At 45.4% G+C, this 17,501-nt stretch overlaps 1 protein-coding gene across 1 annotated transcript in view; it reads left to right on the top strand.

Moving 5' to 3' along the window:
- PAPPA (pappalysin 1) overlaps window positions 1-17,501 on the top strand; it is a 257,383-nt gene that overhangs the window by 138,520 nt on the left and 101,362 nt on the right. Inside the window, exon 10 of the mRNA XM_032634984.1 lies at window positions 6,713-6,906. Coding sequence (XP_032490875.1) covers window positions 6,713-6,906 — 194 coding nt within the window. The remainder of the gene's footprint in view (window positions 1-6,712; window positions 6,907-17,501) is intronic.

The raw sequence follows: 17,501 nt of genomic DNA, 5'->3' as shown, positions 1-17,501 counted from the left end.
CATAGGCTGCTTTATGAGAAGGTGTTGAAGTGGGGAAGACCCAAAGCCAATTATGAGAGTGTTGTAGGGGGCGAGTGGACAGAGGGGAGGCTGTCCTGAGCGTGCTTTCTGTGGGCGTGGAGCTGGAGTGATCATTTGAGACTACGTCCAGATTCACTCTTCTTTTCCTAGTGCTTTGGGTTTGCTAGATGGCGCCTGGTTGTCCCACCGAAACACAGGAAGGAATTTCTGGCCCGCTTTGGTATGTGGCCAGCCCTTGACGGAACCAGAAGCCCACTTAAACTCCTCAGATTCAGCAGACCTACTCGACATCTGAAGCTTGTTAGCAGATTCATGGTTCTTTAGAAGCCCTTCACCACCCTGTCTTTTGTACTCTGGACAGGCTGATCTGGTGGTGAAGGTTAAGAACAAACCTTGGTTTGAATAGAACTAAGTGAGGTCAGCAATGTGGGTTTGCCTTGAAGCCTTTAAAAGATAGGCAATATAAAATCCAGATATTCTGTTCCAGAGGAAACATTTACCAGTACAGCCGCCACCCTGCCTCAAGCTTCCCCTTTGTAAGCCTTCAGGGCTTAAGCACTCCACCCAGTTTCCCCTGTTCCAAGAAGCTATTATTTGGACACAGCGATTGTACATTTTTTGGTCTCTTTTTGTTGTTGTTTGGATGAGTTGTTATGTGGCATGAAGTTTGTTGTGGTTGGACCCATCCTAAACAAACAACTGAACTTAAAAAATACTATTTTTTCTGGTGTTTAAAAAATAGAAAAAATAGCAATCGTTGGACTAAAAGAGAATATCCTAATGCCAATCCTGTTCTCTTAGCTGGAAATAGAAACAGATGCTAACTTCTCAAAAGCTGACCCATCTTCATAAACAAGAAGTTTAGAAAGATAGGTAAATCTACCCATCCTTTGGAAGGCAGGCCACTAAAACAAGTGCGTGTTCAAATTCTTTGTATCCTCCTTGAGTCCTAAACCAAATCCATCTCCTATTACTCATAACTCTCATCTCTCCACCTGCAGGTAGCCTTATTCTTGTCTCAGTGGGCTCTTGACTTAGTAACCCCATTAGCTTCTCAGACTTGTTATACTTAGCCCATACCAGGGGCTGTCGTGAAAAGTGAAATCAGAGATTCCCAAAAGTAGTATTGAAACTTGGTTAAAGATAACAAACCATTTTGTTCCAGAATTATATACTGGAAACCCGATCTGGTAAGGTGGCACGGTGCAGTAGAAAAGGATCGTATTATGGGCTTAAGAACCAACGTTCTGGCAAATTTTCTTCTAAAGCCTTCGGAAAATTACTTCAACTTTGCGAACCTCAGTTTCCCCATACATAACATGAAATAATCACGTTCAGCTCCAGAATCATCATCGTCATAGACCATTTATTGATCACCTGTTATATATTAAATGCTTTCCCTGCATTTACCATTAGTCTATAAGTTCTGTGGGATCCTCAGGGTTCCAGTGGTATCACAAATTACCAAAGTTTCTAATCAAGGCAAGTTAATCAGCGTCCCCTAGTTAGGTTGAAATAGTTCCGCTGTAAGTTATTTTCTTTTTCCTCAGGTTGTTGCTCCCCGCTGGCCCCCTTTTTTTTGGTTGACTTGGTTCCTTGCTGTTTATATTGAAAATAGCCCATGCACTCTCTTCAATCATTTCTATTCTTGAAGATTCCTTAGGATCTAGGGCTGGGTAAACAAAAGTAGACATTTCTAATTAAGAAGACTTCTCCTCCACCCCCTACCTCGCCGCAGTATCATCATGGTTAAGAATAAGTCCCGTTCCTTTAAGACTCGTGTCACTTTCCATCTCTAAGTCTATTATGCTGTTTGAACACACCCAGCACTTTGTTGAGGCAGTCTAAAAGGTAATCTTGTTTTCATTTTACAGATGGGGAAACTGAGGCACAGGGAGATGACATAACATGGCCATGCTTATCCAGTAATCAGGGACAGATAAGGAGCTTGAATCCAAGGCTTCTGACTTCAAGGATGAGAACTCTTAACAATAGGTCAAATGCCAACCTTTGCTTATACTTAAAAGTAAACTTGTTTCATCTCCCTGAGACTTGGCTTTCCAAGCTTTCAAACAGGGGTGACAATTCCTGCTTATCTCAGATAGTGTCCTTCAGACATGCTTCAGGAGTGCAGAGGCCTGGCAGTTCATCCTGATGCTCCAGACAGATGGAAATTGAAAATTAAGTCATTGAGAATCGCCATCAGCTGTGTCTGTCCGGTTACAGAGTGTCCATCTGCCTTGGGCTCTTGGAGCTGAGCTCATCTCTGGCAACTGAAAGCTCAACCAGGGAAGACAGACCTGGCAGTGTCTCCCCACCAACATCAAGTCTCCTAGCTGGTTAGAGCAGATTTCTAAGTGTCTCACTACGTGAAAGAGAGCAAATCTGAAATGAGGAGTACCCCCGTATCAGGGGGAGGTGGGGTAAGATGGAGAAATTGGACTGCCCAGTGGAATTCCACTGTAAGCTAGTCACCACTGGTGTCCCAGTTCCTTTCCCTTCACCCCGAGACCCAGTCTAAAGAAACGTTTCAAAGGGTACAGAGCCTAAACTATATTTGGACGAGAGTATGTGCATCGAGGGTGCTGGATTTTCCTCATTCATTCATTCAACAAGTATTCGTTTCCACAGTACCCCTCCCTGTGGGATGTATTATTACCAGTGCCACCTAGCTACTACCTGAGAAGGCAGGGGGCAGGATGCTCAGCGGACGTTGGTATTGACTTCAAGCTCTTTTCCCTGAAACCTGCTCAGCTCCCAGCATAAAGTATTCAAGAAGCACCAAATAAAATGGTGTAATGAAAACAGGAAGGCTGGTTTTGTTTTATTGTTTTGTTGTTGCTGCCTTTGTTTTTCCTGGCCACACATTTGTATTCCATTCCCCACCCTCCTTTCTTCAGTCCTGGGGGCATGGGAGTAGAGTGGGAGAGAGAATTCCCCAGATGAAGGCTGGCAGATGCAGCTCAAGGGCCCCTGGGACTCTAGTAGCAAGAGAAACTGAATAGCAGAGTGCAGGGATGTTATTCAAAAAAAAGGGACTCGCAGCAGCTTTGTCAGCAGAATCTTGGGGGAGAAAACAGTTCTCTCTCTCCCACTCCCTCACCCTTCCTCTCTTCCTCCCTCCCTCTCTCTCCCATTTCCCCCAATTTCCTATCCCTCTTTTAACCCTCCCTCTGCCTATCTATCTATATATCAACTACATGCTACATATAACTGCCTATCTAAGTACATATTTACCTACCTATGTCTACCTCTGTCTCTCCTCCAGAACCTCCAGGGTCCACTGGCTCTAAGCAGACAGATAGATTGAGGTCTTCAGCATAATCAGGAAGAAATTAACCTTCACAAGAACTCAACTCTAGCCCCAGTCCCTGCCACTCTGAGGTCTCTTTGATGAGGGCATGAATCCACTTATCTTAGAGAGCAGATCATGGGTGATCTTATGATAATCTTACCCTATTTGTCTTCATATTCGAGGAAAAGAAAGGTGGTCCCAGGAGTCCGGCAACCCCGTGACCTTATCCTCAACAGGGTGTGCCTTCATTATTCTGTAGATACGGTGTGCAGGGGGAAGACCTCTCTGCTAGATATCAAAAGTCCAGGATCCTACTTCTAGCCCTACCACCAACTCTCTCTGTTGTCTGGAAGCAGATGCCTTACCTCCTATGGCTCTTAGTTTTCCGTTTGATAAAATAGGTGAAGGGGCTGGGATTGTACACATCATCTCACGAAACCACTGCAACAATGCTGGATAAATATTATCTCCGTTTTTTTTTTTTTTTAATGAGGGAAATGAAGTTCAGAGAGGTTAGGTTATGTAAGCCCTGTGCTGCTTGTATATGGCCGAATTCGGATTTGAACCTAGTTTTGTCTGATGCCAAAACCTATGCCCTATGCAGTTCCCTTTCTTGGGTTTCTAGAGAGTAAAGTCTGGATTGATGGCTCATCACTCTTGGATTGGGCCTGAGTTTTATTATATGTAAGTTGGCTCCATTCACCAAGAGGTTGGAGCTACTGAGAAGTGCTGAGCCTGTATTCTTTCCATGCTTGAACTGCCGGGCATGCTACTGGTCACTGGAGTCCTCAGCTGGCTCAGACTCATCCTTAAATAATTGAATTATAATGGACTGATTTATTCTGGCTCTTTTGATAGTATTTCACTATGTAAACTGTTTGCAGAAATAAACAAGGGATTTTGGAGCTTGGAAGGGGCTCGACATTCTGCTGCCCCTGAATTCAATGATTCCTTTTTCCAGATAGTCAGCATCACAGAAATCCAAGTCTTATTTCTACTTGACCCGGGCTCTTTCTATTTGGGGGAATGCTGCTTGAAAGGGTTTCAAGTGAGTACTGATTTTATACGCTGATTCAATTCAGCCACTTAGGAATAAATTGAACCCTTAGGAGAAGAGTATTTTTTCTCTTGACCATTATTTAATTTTATTTTTTTAAAGGGTTTTTTTTTTTTTTTTTTTTTTTTTTTTTGTGGACCATTTTTTTTTTTTTTTTTTTTACGGTATGCGGGCCTCTCACTGTTGTGGCCTCTCCCGTTGCAGAGCACAGGCTCCGGACGCGCAGGCTCAGCGGCCATGGCTCACGGGCCCAGCCGCTCCGCGGCATGTGGGATCTTCCCGGACCGGGGCACGAACCCGCGTCCCCTGCATCGGCAGGCGGACTCTCAACCACTGCGCCACCAGGGAAGCCCGATGTGGACCATTTTTAAAGTCTCTATTGAATTTGTTACAATATTGCTTCTGTTTTAAGTTTTGGTTGTTTGGCCGCGAGGCATGTGAGATCTTAGCTCCCCGACCGGGGATCGAACCCACACCCCCTGCATGGGAAGGCAGAGTCTTAACCACTGGACCGACAGGGAAGTCCCTTGACCGTTATTTTAGAATAAAGCTCATTCCTGTCCATTTCTTATGAAAGTTGTATGGCTATCTTGAGAGGTTGTCCTGGCTGGGACAGTGATTTCCGTATTACAGATGGGAAGCCAGTGACGCTAATTGTGCAGAGTTACATAGCTAATATAAGGGGCAGAAGCCAAACCCTGGTTAGAAATGGGGCTTCACGCCATCATTTTGTAGTAAGTAGGGGAAGGATGGCCTAGATCAAGCAGTATCCTCAGGGTGACCATATGTTCTGCGGTATTTAGATTTTCTCAGGATATGTGCGTATCGCCTGGACAGTTTTTACTAGCTTTCTCTCTCACTCTCAAAGTGCATTATTTGGACGATAAATTATAAGGTCACTCCAAAACACTGGATAGGGACTAGATTTTGAGGTGCTCACTGCCTTTTGAAGGAGCTGCTGTATGTAAACATGATGGCCACACAGTGGGATAAGTGTAAAGATGGGGATCCTTGTAAAATAGGAACCCACATAGGAGGGGGCACTTAGCTTTTCCTAGCAGAGTTGGGGAAGTATCACAGAACACCTGACATTCAAGTTATTAAAAGTTGGGCAGAGTGATCTCTTTTGGACGGCTACCTCCAGATTTCTCCTTGTGTGTGGTTCTATATTGCAACACCAAGAAACGTGTACTGTGTATGTCCTACTTACTTAGAAGGCATCCAGTTAATTCTGTGCTTCTCTGATCTTTGTTCTTGCAGCTAAGTGAGCATCATTGCAGCCAGCTGCAGCTTTATATTGTCCCAAGCAGAACTCCTTGCTGGGATTTGAATTACGTGGGAGCTTGAGAACTCACTTGGCCTTTAACTGAAACACCTACTATATCCAACAAGGCCCTAGAAGCCTAGCACATTAGACAGGAAGGGCTCCTGGAGTCTCAGTAGCTTCGTCCCCTTCAATGATGATTGAGCCCAGAGAGGGAAAGAGATGTGTCTAAAGGAACAGAGCAATTTAGTTACAGACCTGGGACTGAAGCCAGAGTCTCTCACGTATCAGTGCACTCTTTATGTCAAACTGTAATCCTCTTTAGAGTTAAATAAACCTCAGTTTGAGACCATGAAGTTCTGTGGTGGCAGATAACATACCCAGAACTTGGACAGTGGAAAGCCTGAGTTTGAAACTAGGGTCTGGCATGAACGCACTGAATGACCTTGGGCAAGTTATTAAAGATATGTGGGATCTCGGTTTCCTAATCTGGAAGACTAAAATAATAATTTAAATAATAACATCTTTCTCACAAGCTTGCTGTGGGGCTTACTTGGGGTAATGAAGGTGGAAATGTTTGTCAACTTTTGTTTGTGTGTGTGTAGTAAAAATCACATAATACAAGGTCTACCTTCTTAACAAATCTTTAAGTGTACATACGGTTTTGTTACCTATAATCACAATGGTGTACAGCAGATCTCTAAAACTTATTCATCTTGCATAACTAAAACTTTATACCCATTGAACAGTAACTCTGAAATCTCAACCCCCTCCTGCCAGCCCCTGGCAACCACCATTCTACTGTCTCCTTCTATGAGTTTGTTTTACATACATCATATAAGTGGAATCATACAGTATTTGTCCTTCATGTAATGTCCTCCAGGTTCATTGATGTTGTCACATATGGCAAGATCTCCTTCTTTTTAAAGACTGAATAATATTCACCTGTGACTCTCAGTGATGGGCTTGGCCATGCTGGTGGCGCTGCTGATCTGATTCCATAGCTGCTGATGACAGATGAGGCCAAAGAACAAACATTGATCTGGTCTCTCCCTTCTATGTCTATCTCCTGTAGATGAACCCAGCCGGTGCTATTTCCATGATGGTGATGGGGTATGTGAGGAGTTTGAACAAAAAACTAGCATCAAAGACTGTGGTGTCTACACGCCCCAGGGGTTCCTGGATCAATGGGCATCCAACGCTTCCGTATCCCATCAAGACCAGCAGTGCCCAGGCTGGGTCATCATCGGCCAACCAGCAGCATCCCAGGTAAGCTCCCAGCCACACGTAACATTTCCTGCAGACATTCTGAATCTCTGCTCTGCCCCTCAAGGTTGCCCATCACAAAGAACAGTGTCATTGGACATGGCCACTTGATCATATCTCTAGCCAAATATAATTTTTTTTAATGCATATATAGGGAATTCTGTAGCAGTCCAGTGGTTAGGACTCCACGCTTTCACTGCCAGGGGTACGAGTTCGATCCCTAGTGGGGGAACTGAGATCCTGTAAGCTGTGCAGCGTGGCCAAAAAAAAAAGCGTATATAACTTTATCATATTTGTATCAAATATTCCTCCGTAGGACTGTACCATTTTATATTCTTATCGGGAATGTATGAAAGTGTTTGTTTCTCTCCAATTTTAACAAGAGTGTATTGTCAACTTTTGGATTTTTACTGTCTCCATAGGTAAGAAAATGTCATCTCACGTTGTTTTAATTTGCATCTCTTTTACTACAGTGAAATTGAGATTCTTTATGTGTGTATCATGGTCATGTTCCTTTCTTTTTCTATGAGCAGTCTCTTTATCCCATTTTTCTATTGGGACTTTGGTCTTTTTCTTCCTGATGGTTAAAAGTGGTTTATTTACCAGCGAGATGAGCTCTTGTTTGTGATGTATGTTGAAAATATTTTTGCCCAGTCTGCAGTTTTTCTTTTGACTTTGCTTTTAATGCTTTTTTCAAAATTTTTTATAAAGTCATTTTTTTAAAAAAATTGTATTGATACGTAGTTGATTTCCAATGATGTGTTAATTTCTGCTGTACAGCAGAGTGACTCAGTTCTACACATATATATTCTTTTTCATAGTATTTTCCATTATGGTTTATCACGGGGTATTGAATATAGTTCCCTGTGCTGTACAGTAGGACCTTGTTGTTTCACTATTCTATATATACTAGTTTGCATCTGTTAATCCCAAACTCCCAGTCTTTTCCTTTCCTACCCTCCTCTCCCTTGGTATCCACAAGTCTGCTCTTTATGTCTGTGGATCTGTTTCTGTTTCATAGAAGTGACATCATATGGTATTTGTCTTTCTCTTTCTGACTTACTTCACTTAGTATGATAATCCCTAGGTCCATCCGTGTTGCTGCAAATGGCCAAATGCAATCCTGAGGTCTCATGAGACCTGTTTGTCAGCAATTGGACATGGAAGGGTTAAGGGCAAGAAACACCAGCATAGTAGGCGTACTGACTGTCCTCCTGTGTCCCTACCTATTGTAAGTTATATTTGGGGAAAGCTCTCCATTTTGGATATACCACTGGAATTCAGTGGGATAAGAATAAATTCTTGGGGTGAGTCTCACTTTCGAGGGGGGCAGAGTGTCAAGTTGTGTGCTCCTTGAGCACTCTCCCGTGAATTAACAGTGCCTCTACCATGAATTTGCTGTGTGGCTTTGGGCTAGTGTCCCCACCTCTCTGGGCCCCATTTTCCCCATCTTTAAGTTAGAGAGTAGTTGAGCTGGATGATCTGCAAGGACCTTCCCAACTCTAAAAAGCTGTGACTCGTTCCTTAGTCCCCAAATGCACTAGTTATGTCCCAAGGTTCTTCCCCAAGGGACCGTCAGGTTAGTTGAGGGAGCAAGAGTGTTGGGGCCACCAGAGCTGATGTGATTCTCGGGATGGCCATACTGTCCCCAGAGCCCCCTTTCCAATTATCCTGCTGAGCAAGCACCTGCCTTCTTCCGAGATTCCTGTTTCCCAGAGACACGACTCAGTGCTTCCTACTGCCTGGCCCCGTAGCCGTTTCTGAGGCCGGCCTCCCTCCTGGCCTTGCAGATGAGCCATTACTCCTAGCCAGTCCTCTCTAATATTGCTTCCCTGACTCAGGGTCGGTGGGGTAGTTGGGGGGAGGCCTGGTTTCTAGATGAAAGAGAAATGTGACCTTCTGGGGCCCAGTGAAAATAATCTGAAGAGGTACAAAAGGAGTCCAAGCTCACTTACAGTGTTTATTTGATCATTGTTTCATTTATCTGGTTGTGTTTACAGGCATTAGATCCTTTATTGATTCATTTGCTTCCGACTGCCCCAAGGAGGATGGAAAGAAATGGAAGCGTGGTATTCCCTGACGTTTCCCATGTGTAGTGCCAGCCGGGTGCATGAATGAATGAACGAACAAACGAATGAGTGAATAAATGAGTGCTTGTGTAGGCCTCGTCCTGCCCCGTGCCACCTCTGTATTTGCTGTATCCATCTCTGGTTACACCCAGGCTCTGAGCTCTAATTACCTGTTTCTGTGTCTGGCTCCCCCTTTAGACTGCTAGTTTTGTGAAAACAGTTTTGAGATTTTATTCACTTTGTTCCCCCATCTTCAAGCACAGGTCTACATAAGACCAGGAGTTCAGGAGATGTGTATTTAATTGACTGTAGATACACACACACGCTCACACACACACACACACACACACGCACATTGCTACCTCTCTCACACAGAGTGTCCTGCTTCAGGAACAGCAGGGCTGGCCAGCAGTAGAGCCAGGAATTCCAAATTCAGCACCTCCATCCAGTTCCTAGAAATGTTTAAAAAACATCTTTCAAACAAGGGTATTATTAACACACTCAGAATCTCACATGAGCAGGTGTTGAGGTAGCAGCTGTGCTTAAAAACCACCCAAAGTTTATTGCTACTAATGTGAGAAAAGGAGAGAAAGAATTTTCCAGTCTTAGCATTTGAAAAGAGACTTTGTGGGGCAATTATTCCAGTCTCCTAAGGAGGGGGCTGTCAGGAATCATGGGTGATTATCTCTCCCTAAACAAAAATCCAATTAAAAAAAATCATTATAAATACTAGCTCTTCGATCTACAAAGAGGAGATGAGGAAACAAAATCATCCTATTGAATTATTCATTGTAACCAATTTTATTTTAATGAAATCGACTAGGTTCCATTACTCTGGGCTTGGACATAATCTTTGTTACAAGGAGACTTCAGCTGTAACTAAATTTGCAATAATGAGATCAACTCACTGGAGAATACAGGGTCAGGGTAGGGGATGTGTGTGCCGTCTGGGTGCAGGGCTGGGCAGGGCGGCCTGGAGGCCTGCAGAACAAAAGTCCCCCCAGTTCCCTGTCTCAAAGCAAGTGCCTAGAAGTCATTCACACACCGCCCCCATGCACAAGCCAACATGTGCGCACACACACACGCAACCTGCATAACTCTGAGTAAAGGCTCTTCCTGGAGTGTAAACATAGCTCCCTTCTGACAACAGAGAAGAGGAAGGAGTCTAACCGTGGCCTTCATTACCCTGTACAGTGATTAGAGGAGGCTGGTGGTTAATTTTCACCCTGTCAGGGCCTCCAGTGAAGAGGTTGATGGCTTGAGAGAAGGAGTTGGGGGGTGTTAGACGCACTGTGTGCCCCTTACCTTCCCTCAACACAATTATACACTCGTCCTTCTCCTCCCTCCTCTCTCTCTCTTTCTGTTTCTTCTACACACATACAGACAGGCACGCACACGCACAAACACAGGAACACCCTACAGGAACAGGCCGTGTAGATGCAGGGGCTCCTATCCAGAGAGTGAGTACCAAAGCACAGGGTGGAGAGTGGGGCAGGGAACCAGTGGTTGTCGAGGTCCACCAGCCACTGTACTGGGCCCTCATACACACTTCATAGCCAACCCCCTCGCCATTCTTCAAGGAAAGAATTATTACCTACCTCTGAGAAACTAAGGGGTGGAGTGTTTTCTCCAGGGTCACACAGCCCATAGTGGAAAATCTGGGATTAAAAGGAGCTCGTGGAAGGTGACATTGGGCGCTTGGGAATATGCCGTCCTGTCCAAGAGCTGCAAGTAACTGGATTCCTGCAGAATATCGCTGTGAATCAAGCAGAAAGAGTCGTGGATGGACAGATCTTTGTGTTGGTGGTACTGTGCATGCTCCATGAAGTGCTTGAATTCTCCTCCTACAGACTTCTCCGGGCACTGCCCACACCTTGAGTTCAGGACGCTCCCTGTCCCTGTCTCAGTGGCCCTGTTCCTGGTAGCCTGGTGTTCGCTACGACGCTCCATCAGGTTGGGGAGTGATGAGATGGCCTCAGGTGTGTCCATTTCCTTTTTACAAACCAGTCTCATCCCACTCTCTCTTTCCCTGATGCTGGAAGAATGATAAGTGCAGGTGTTTATGGGAGGTCTGTGCCGAGGCCTGGGCTGGAGCCCGCGGAAGAAACCAAAGTAAAACACCCAACCCTGACCTTGTTAGCGTGCAAGCCTTGAGCGTGAGGATGCTATCGAGAGGAGCAGCCCTGTCAGAGTAAGCGGGCAAGTGATCACTGTGGCGACTGAAGAGACACCTCACTCTTTGTGCTAGATGAGTTTAGAAAATGGTTAAAACTTCCGTTTCCATTTTTGTGTGAGCCCTCCATTTCTCGTAGTTCCCAGTCTCTCTTGTCCATTCTCCTGAAACAAGATTCCCAGATTTGGTTAGAGCCAAGCTCCTCCACCCCGAACATTGAGTCTTCTATCCAAATGTTATCAGAGTATCAAAACCTGCCGGCTCTGCGCAGTGAGCTGAACGTTCTATAAGAAGGGACGTTCTTGGGGTATCTTGGCCATGCACCTTTCTGGCCCAGCTGGATTTCAAGAGTCCCTGAGACAGAACAGAAATGGAAACGAGTCGGAAGTACTGGGTTATCTCTCTTCTGGGAACCTCAGCCCGATTGGGTTGAAGTGCTTGCAGAGATCTCGTCTTGTTCTCGTTTTGTCTCCACGTCTCACCTTTCTCCGGTGCTTTACACCATAGGCTGCCAAAGTGAGATGTAGATATTCCTTCATGCTGCCCCCACCGCCTGCATTTCCACCCAAGCCCGTTTCCTCCGGTCCAAACAGGCCCCTCCCTCCCTCTGCAATGGCCTAGGGGGCATTGGAAGCATGAAGGCTGTCAGAATGCACAGCGCTCTCCCAGGGATTACAGACCTTCGGTCAACCAGCCAGTGTATTTGCTTGATCCTTTGAGGGTAGCATTTAGACTAAGCATTTCCAGGGCTGTAGCTTAAGGGCCAAAGTTAAGAAAACCTTTCTAAGAATGAGAGCTATCCACAGTGAGATGAAGTGCCTTGTGATACAGTGAGCTGCCCATCACGAGGCACTCAGGCTGAGCTGGTGATTCAAGGAGATTCCTGCATTAGGAGAAGGACGAGGCCTGAGCGTCTCTCCTTGCTTTGTGATTGATTCTGACTTTGTATCCACCAACCCACGGTGAGGCATATCAGTTCTTTTTTTTTTTTTTTTTTTTTTTTTGTAGTCTCATAAAGTCAGCTTTATTAGTGAATATACAGAGGCAACTCCAGATATCCCATTATTTAGGATTAAGAATATTAGTGGCTTAATCATTCTGGCTTCGCATTTTGTCCTTTTATTTTCTTTACATCTTTATTGGAGTATAATTGCTTTACAATGATGTGTTAGTTTCTGCTTTATAACAAAGTGCATCAGTTATACATATACATATGTTCCCATATCTCTTCCCTCTTGCGTCTCCCTCCCTCCCACCCTCCCTATCCCACCCCTCCAGACGGTCACAAAGCACCGAGCCGATATCCCTGTGCTATGCGGCTGCTTCCCTCTAGCTATCTACCTTACGTTTGGTAGTGTATATATGTCCATGCCTCTCTCTCGCCCTGTCACAGCTCACCCTTCCCCCTCCCCATATCCTCAAGTCCGTTCTCCAGTAGGTCTGTGTCTTTATTCCTGTCTTACCCCTAGGTTCTTCATGACATTTTTTTTTCTTAAATTCCATATATATGTGTTAGCATACGGTATTTGTCTTTCTCTTTCTGACTTACTTCACTCTGTATGACGGACTCTAGGTCCATCCACCTCATTACAAATAGCTCAATTTCGTTTCTTTTTATGGCTGAGTAATATTCCATTGTATATATGTGCCACATCTTCTTTATCCATTCATCCCGTGATGGACACTTAGGTTGCTTCCATGTCCTGGCTATTGTAAATAGAGCTGCAATGAACATTTTGGTACATGACTCTTTTTGAATTATGGTTTTCTCAGGGCATAAGGCATATCAGTTCTTTGCCACCTCACTTTGCGTCACTATTACCTGTTCCTTGGCATGTCCATAAGATTGTGTGCCTCTATTAAAATGCAAATCATAATTTGTCTTTAGGGATTCATTCATTTGATTAAATGGAAATATATATGAAGCCTCCGCTGAGAAATGTGAGTAGGTAGAGAACATGGGCATTCATGGGGTCAAGTGGAAATCGTGCAGATGTGGCTTTGCCCTCGTAGCTTTTCCTCTTACTTGGGAATCTTGAGCAAATCACTCCTCCAGGGACCTCAGTTTTCTCCTCTAGAAAGAGGGAATGATAGCCTCTACTTGGTGGGGATTAAGGGAGTAAATGCAGAGAAAACCGTTCTGTTGTTGTTCGTTTTCCACTCATTGGGTAGTGCAAATGTTAATTCCCTCTTCCATTCATGTTAGGCCCGCCGCTGCACACCCTCACATGAGAGCCACCCACGGTGACCCACACAGCACAGAAGCTCAGTCAACATCTGGCTGAGTGAATAAGCACAGTTGCCTTAAGAAATGCTTCCTGCGTGCTCAGGACTGTACCAGGCATTTTGAGAAACTCCAAGGAAGTGCTGGTCCTTTTGTAGCCCTCAGAGTGCTCACTATTGCACGGGAGAGGTGTGTCCAACTGGAAATAGCAGCCAGGACCCAAGAGTATGAGATTTAGAGGGAGTTTCCCTGAGGAAAACACCACACTGCTATCAGCTTACTCAGCCAGCAGGGATGAAAGCCAGCATGCAGGGATGGAAAAGTCCTTTGCCCACTTTCAGAAGGTCCTGGACAAATTATAAAAATAACATTTCCCAAGTTCATCCAGGCTCTGCATCAAATTCCTTGAATCCTACTTAAACTGCTACAAGAATAGGGGTCACTGTTCTCACCTTACAGTTTGGGACAGTAAGGCTCAGGGAGCTGAGTGACTGACACGTTTGGGGGTTCGTACTTCTAAGAGACAGAGGCAGAACCAGGATTCAGGCCACTATGTTCATCATAGGAGCCCAGGTGCAGGACGAGACAGCTCACGCCTGCTGCCATGGCTGACACAGGAAAACAAGTGAAGAGAGCAGTCTTTTGCGTCTTTTCTTACGTAGTGTGCTTTCAAGGAACACAAGGAAAGTGGGAACCCCCCTCTCCAGGACCCCAAATATTGCCCTACTGTTTCTGCCATGCTTCCTACATCTCTATCTAAGGGCAGTCGTTCTTTTGGGTTAAGTATTGCCCTCTCCAGAAAGTCATTTAAAAAGCATACATGAAAATACGGGAGAAACATAGGAAATGTTTTAAGTTGCCAAACGCTGAGTGTAAAAGAAAAAAAGATTTCTTAGATTTTGGATCCAATCCATGTCTGATTACTTCTGGGCTATGGGAGAGAAAATGAAGAAAAGCACAAACAGGACAATTGTAGATGGAAGAAGAAACTTTGCTCCATTTACAGGTTTGTCACAAACCATGTGCTGTACCCAGGAAACCTTGAGATGTCAGTAAGGGAATCGCAAGATGTGTGCATTCCTTGATGGCTCACCCGGAGAGCAGGGACCATTTATCTGTGTCTTCTGCATCCTTGTGTCCAGAGGAAGGGAGTAGAAATCCACCGGGTTCTCTGGACATAAGGGTAAGAAGTCTTTCCACAAGCACCCACAACGTAGTGTAGGAAGTGCTGGGACAGGGGAACCGAGGGGAGGGTGGGAAGATATTTCCATTGGGAGTGATTGCTGAGCTGTGACTGGAAGGTTAAGCTCCAGTAGGGGTAGGAGAGGGGTGTGCAAGGAAGAGCATGTCAGAGAGAGAGAGGCAGACAGAAGGAGACAGACAGACAGATAGACATGCAGACATCCAACAAAAGGCCAATAAGAAATTCAGGGGAAGTCAAGAGAGATGGGCTATGAAAATGATGCGGGGATGTCCTTCAGATGCTTGAAATTTAGCCTTTATCCCAAGTTCGAGGGGGAGCTTCTCAGAGGTTCTAAGCAGGGGGCCAACAGATCAGACGTTCATTTGAGGATGAAGACTGACATCTATGAACACCTCCTGGGTGTCAGACCCTGGACGAGTGGGTCGAAGCACATTTTGAAACTGAGAAGTTTTGCTTCTCGTCTCTCAGAATGAAGAGCTGCCTTCAGTGCGGGAGGTGAAGGATCTCCCCTGTGCCACTCTTTCTTCTACTTCTTTCTTTTCTTGCACCCACTACTGGTATTGCATTGAAGCAGCCCCACTTGGAAATTTTGCATGGACGAACAATTGTCTGATGCTGTTGAGATGATTATATCGGCAAAGGGCAGGGGGCAGTCGTGGTCTCAGCACCCAGTGCTGAGGTCACTGCTGAAACGTGTCCCTTCACCGGCGTGTGCCGGTCTTCTCACTGGTGAAATGGGACAGCATCTGCCAGTGGAGGGAGAGGAGGGAGGCCAAGGGGATGTGCCGAAATGTCAGAGAAGATTCCAAGCAGTTTTCCCAAATACCCAAGGGATCTGCTTTCTGCTGGTGGTTTCTGAATAATTTTTCAAGAGCACATGTGTGAGTCATCTAAGGAGACGGAACAGAAAGTCCCATGGTCTGTTACAGTCTGTCCCATTGGTGTGGGGCACCCAGAAGTCCCTCCAAGACAGCAAAAGCCAGCTCCTGCATCAGACAGGAGCCCCCTGCACTGGTGGCTCTAACTCCCTGAACTTGTCCTGGAAACGGGGGCTGGGAGGGACTCTAAATCTACCAAAGTGTTCAGGACCCAGCAAAGGACTCTTAACAGACTCTCCTCCACCCCGTCGCCTTCTCTGCCTCCTTAACTCCTTCGCTCTTTCGATATTTATTCAAACTTATGAAATGTCAGATGCTATGATTGGCCCCCCAAAACTTTGAGTGATGAAAGTTTTATAGAAGAAACTGAGATTTAGGATCATCTCAGCCTGGCTTCCAGTTCTGGGGTCACCAGCTCTGTCACTCTGGGCAAGCCGGTCCTCTTTGCTTCTGCCCAATCTCTTATCTATAAAACAGGGGTGATAGCATCCATATGGCAGATGCTTGTCAAGGATGAGACAGTTGATCCACAAATGTGGTTTTCCTTCTGATGGCAGCTGAAAACTTTTTAAAGAAATGCTGCTTTCTGCGCATGAAGCTTAACAACTGTGGGATCCAATTAGGAACAATTGAGTTTTTTGTTGTTATTTATTTATTTTTTTTTTGTTGTTGTTGTTGTTGTTATTTTTAAAGGAACACTCTTTGGGACACAGAAATCTAAGCAGAGAGAGAGACTTTGAAAGTCTCTTGGTCTTACTTCACTTAATTAAGATTTGGCTTTGATTAAATAACTTCCCTAAAGCCCTCCATCCCCTATCTGTTATGAAAGGATTCTGATGTTTGGGTTCAAAACCCACTATAATCTTCTTGTGAACCTACTATGTCCAAAGCATCCTTTTCAGCAGGGGATTGGGGTTGAGATGAATAATTCAACCGCTGCCCTCACGCCGTCTGTAGTGTCCACGGAGGAAGGGGAACACTGGAATAGGTACCTCTAAGAAGAAAAGAAGAACTTGGGCAAACTGCTGTGATACGTGGACACATGGAATAACCCTTAGAGGGACGTACACTGAGGGGGACGGGTGTGCGTGAATACAACGCCTGGCGTTTGCAGCAGACATGCATGGGTTACCAGGGAAGGTGCCACATGGAGCAGGGAAGGCTCTCACTTGCCAGTTGACTCTTGTCTTGCAGCCCAGGAACAAGCAAGGCTTTGTGGTTCGGGGCTGCTTCCACTGGCTCTTCACGGAGAGCAGACACAGCTGGGCCAGTTTACTCCACAGCCCCTCTAGGAAGACCCCCCCCAGGCCTTTGTGTTCCCTGCTTCTCCAAGCCTGACCCACTCCCATCTCACTGTCTGTATCGTCCGCGTCATCTCTTCCTCCTGATCCATTCAGGACCAGAGTCCTGCCTTCCATCCCTGCCATCTACTCAGGCTCCCTCAAGACCCTTCTCCATCCTCGTCTTTCATTTTCTTTTTTTTTTTCAATTATTGTTGTTGTTTTAAGCAGGGGCACCGGTGTTTAGCCAGCATGGCCTTTGCTGTGTAATTTAGTTTCGTGTGCTGTACCCAAGAAACATGTAAAATATGTAACCAGCGCTCGCTCTCAGAGACTGTAGTGCGCGCGGGAAACAGCAGCCGGCCGAGCTTGCTGAGCCTGCTGCCTCGGCGGCATTGGATTCTGTCCCCAAAACCATGTGCTCATTTCTCTAAGTCTGGAAGTAAACGTTCTCAAGCCAGGCCCAAAGGATGGGGTTCCGAGGGGAGTTGGATGCTGGTTGTGCATAGGATTTTGCTTTTGGTGTGTGTGTGTGTGTGTGTTCATTTGTTTGTGTTTGTTCTTCAAACCCCCTACCCCCCACTCTCCATCCCAACATCCTTACTTTTTAAATTAACCTGCATATGCTATGTATAGAACCAGACCAAGACCAAAAAGGGCTTTCTACCCTCTCCGCCACCCTAGGCACGGATTTCTTAAAACGTACCTAACTCTTCAGCCAGATCTAAGTGCCAGATGCTCCTGGATATACTAGTGCCTGTTCATTTTTC

This window comes from Phocoena sinus, chromosome 6, assembly GCF_008692025.1.
Source record: "Phocoena sinus isolate mPhoSin1 chromosome 6, mPhoSin1.pri, whole genome shotgun sequence".
NCBI lineage: Eukaryota > Metazoa > Chordata > Mammalia > Artiodactyla > Phocoenidae > Phocoena > Phocoena sinus.
The sequence above is the reverse complement of the archived record's forward strand: the minus strand, read 5'-3'. Positions and strand labels throughout refer to the sequence as shown.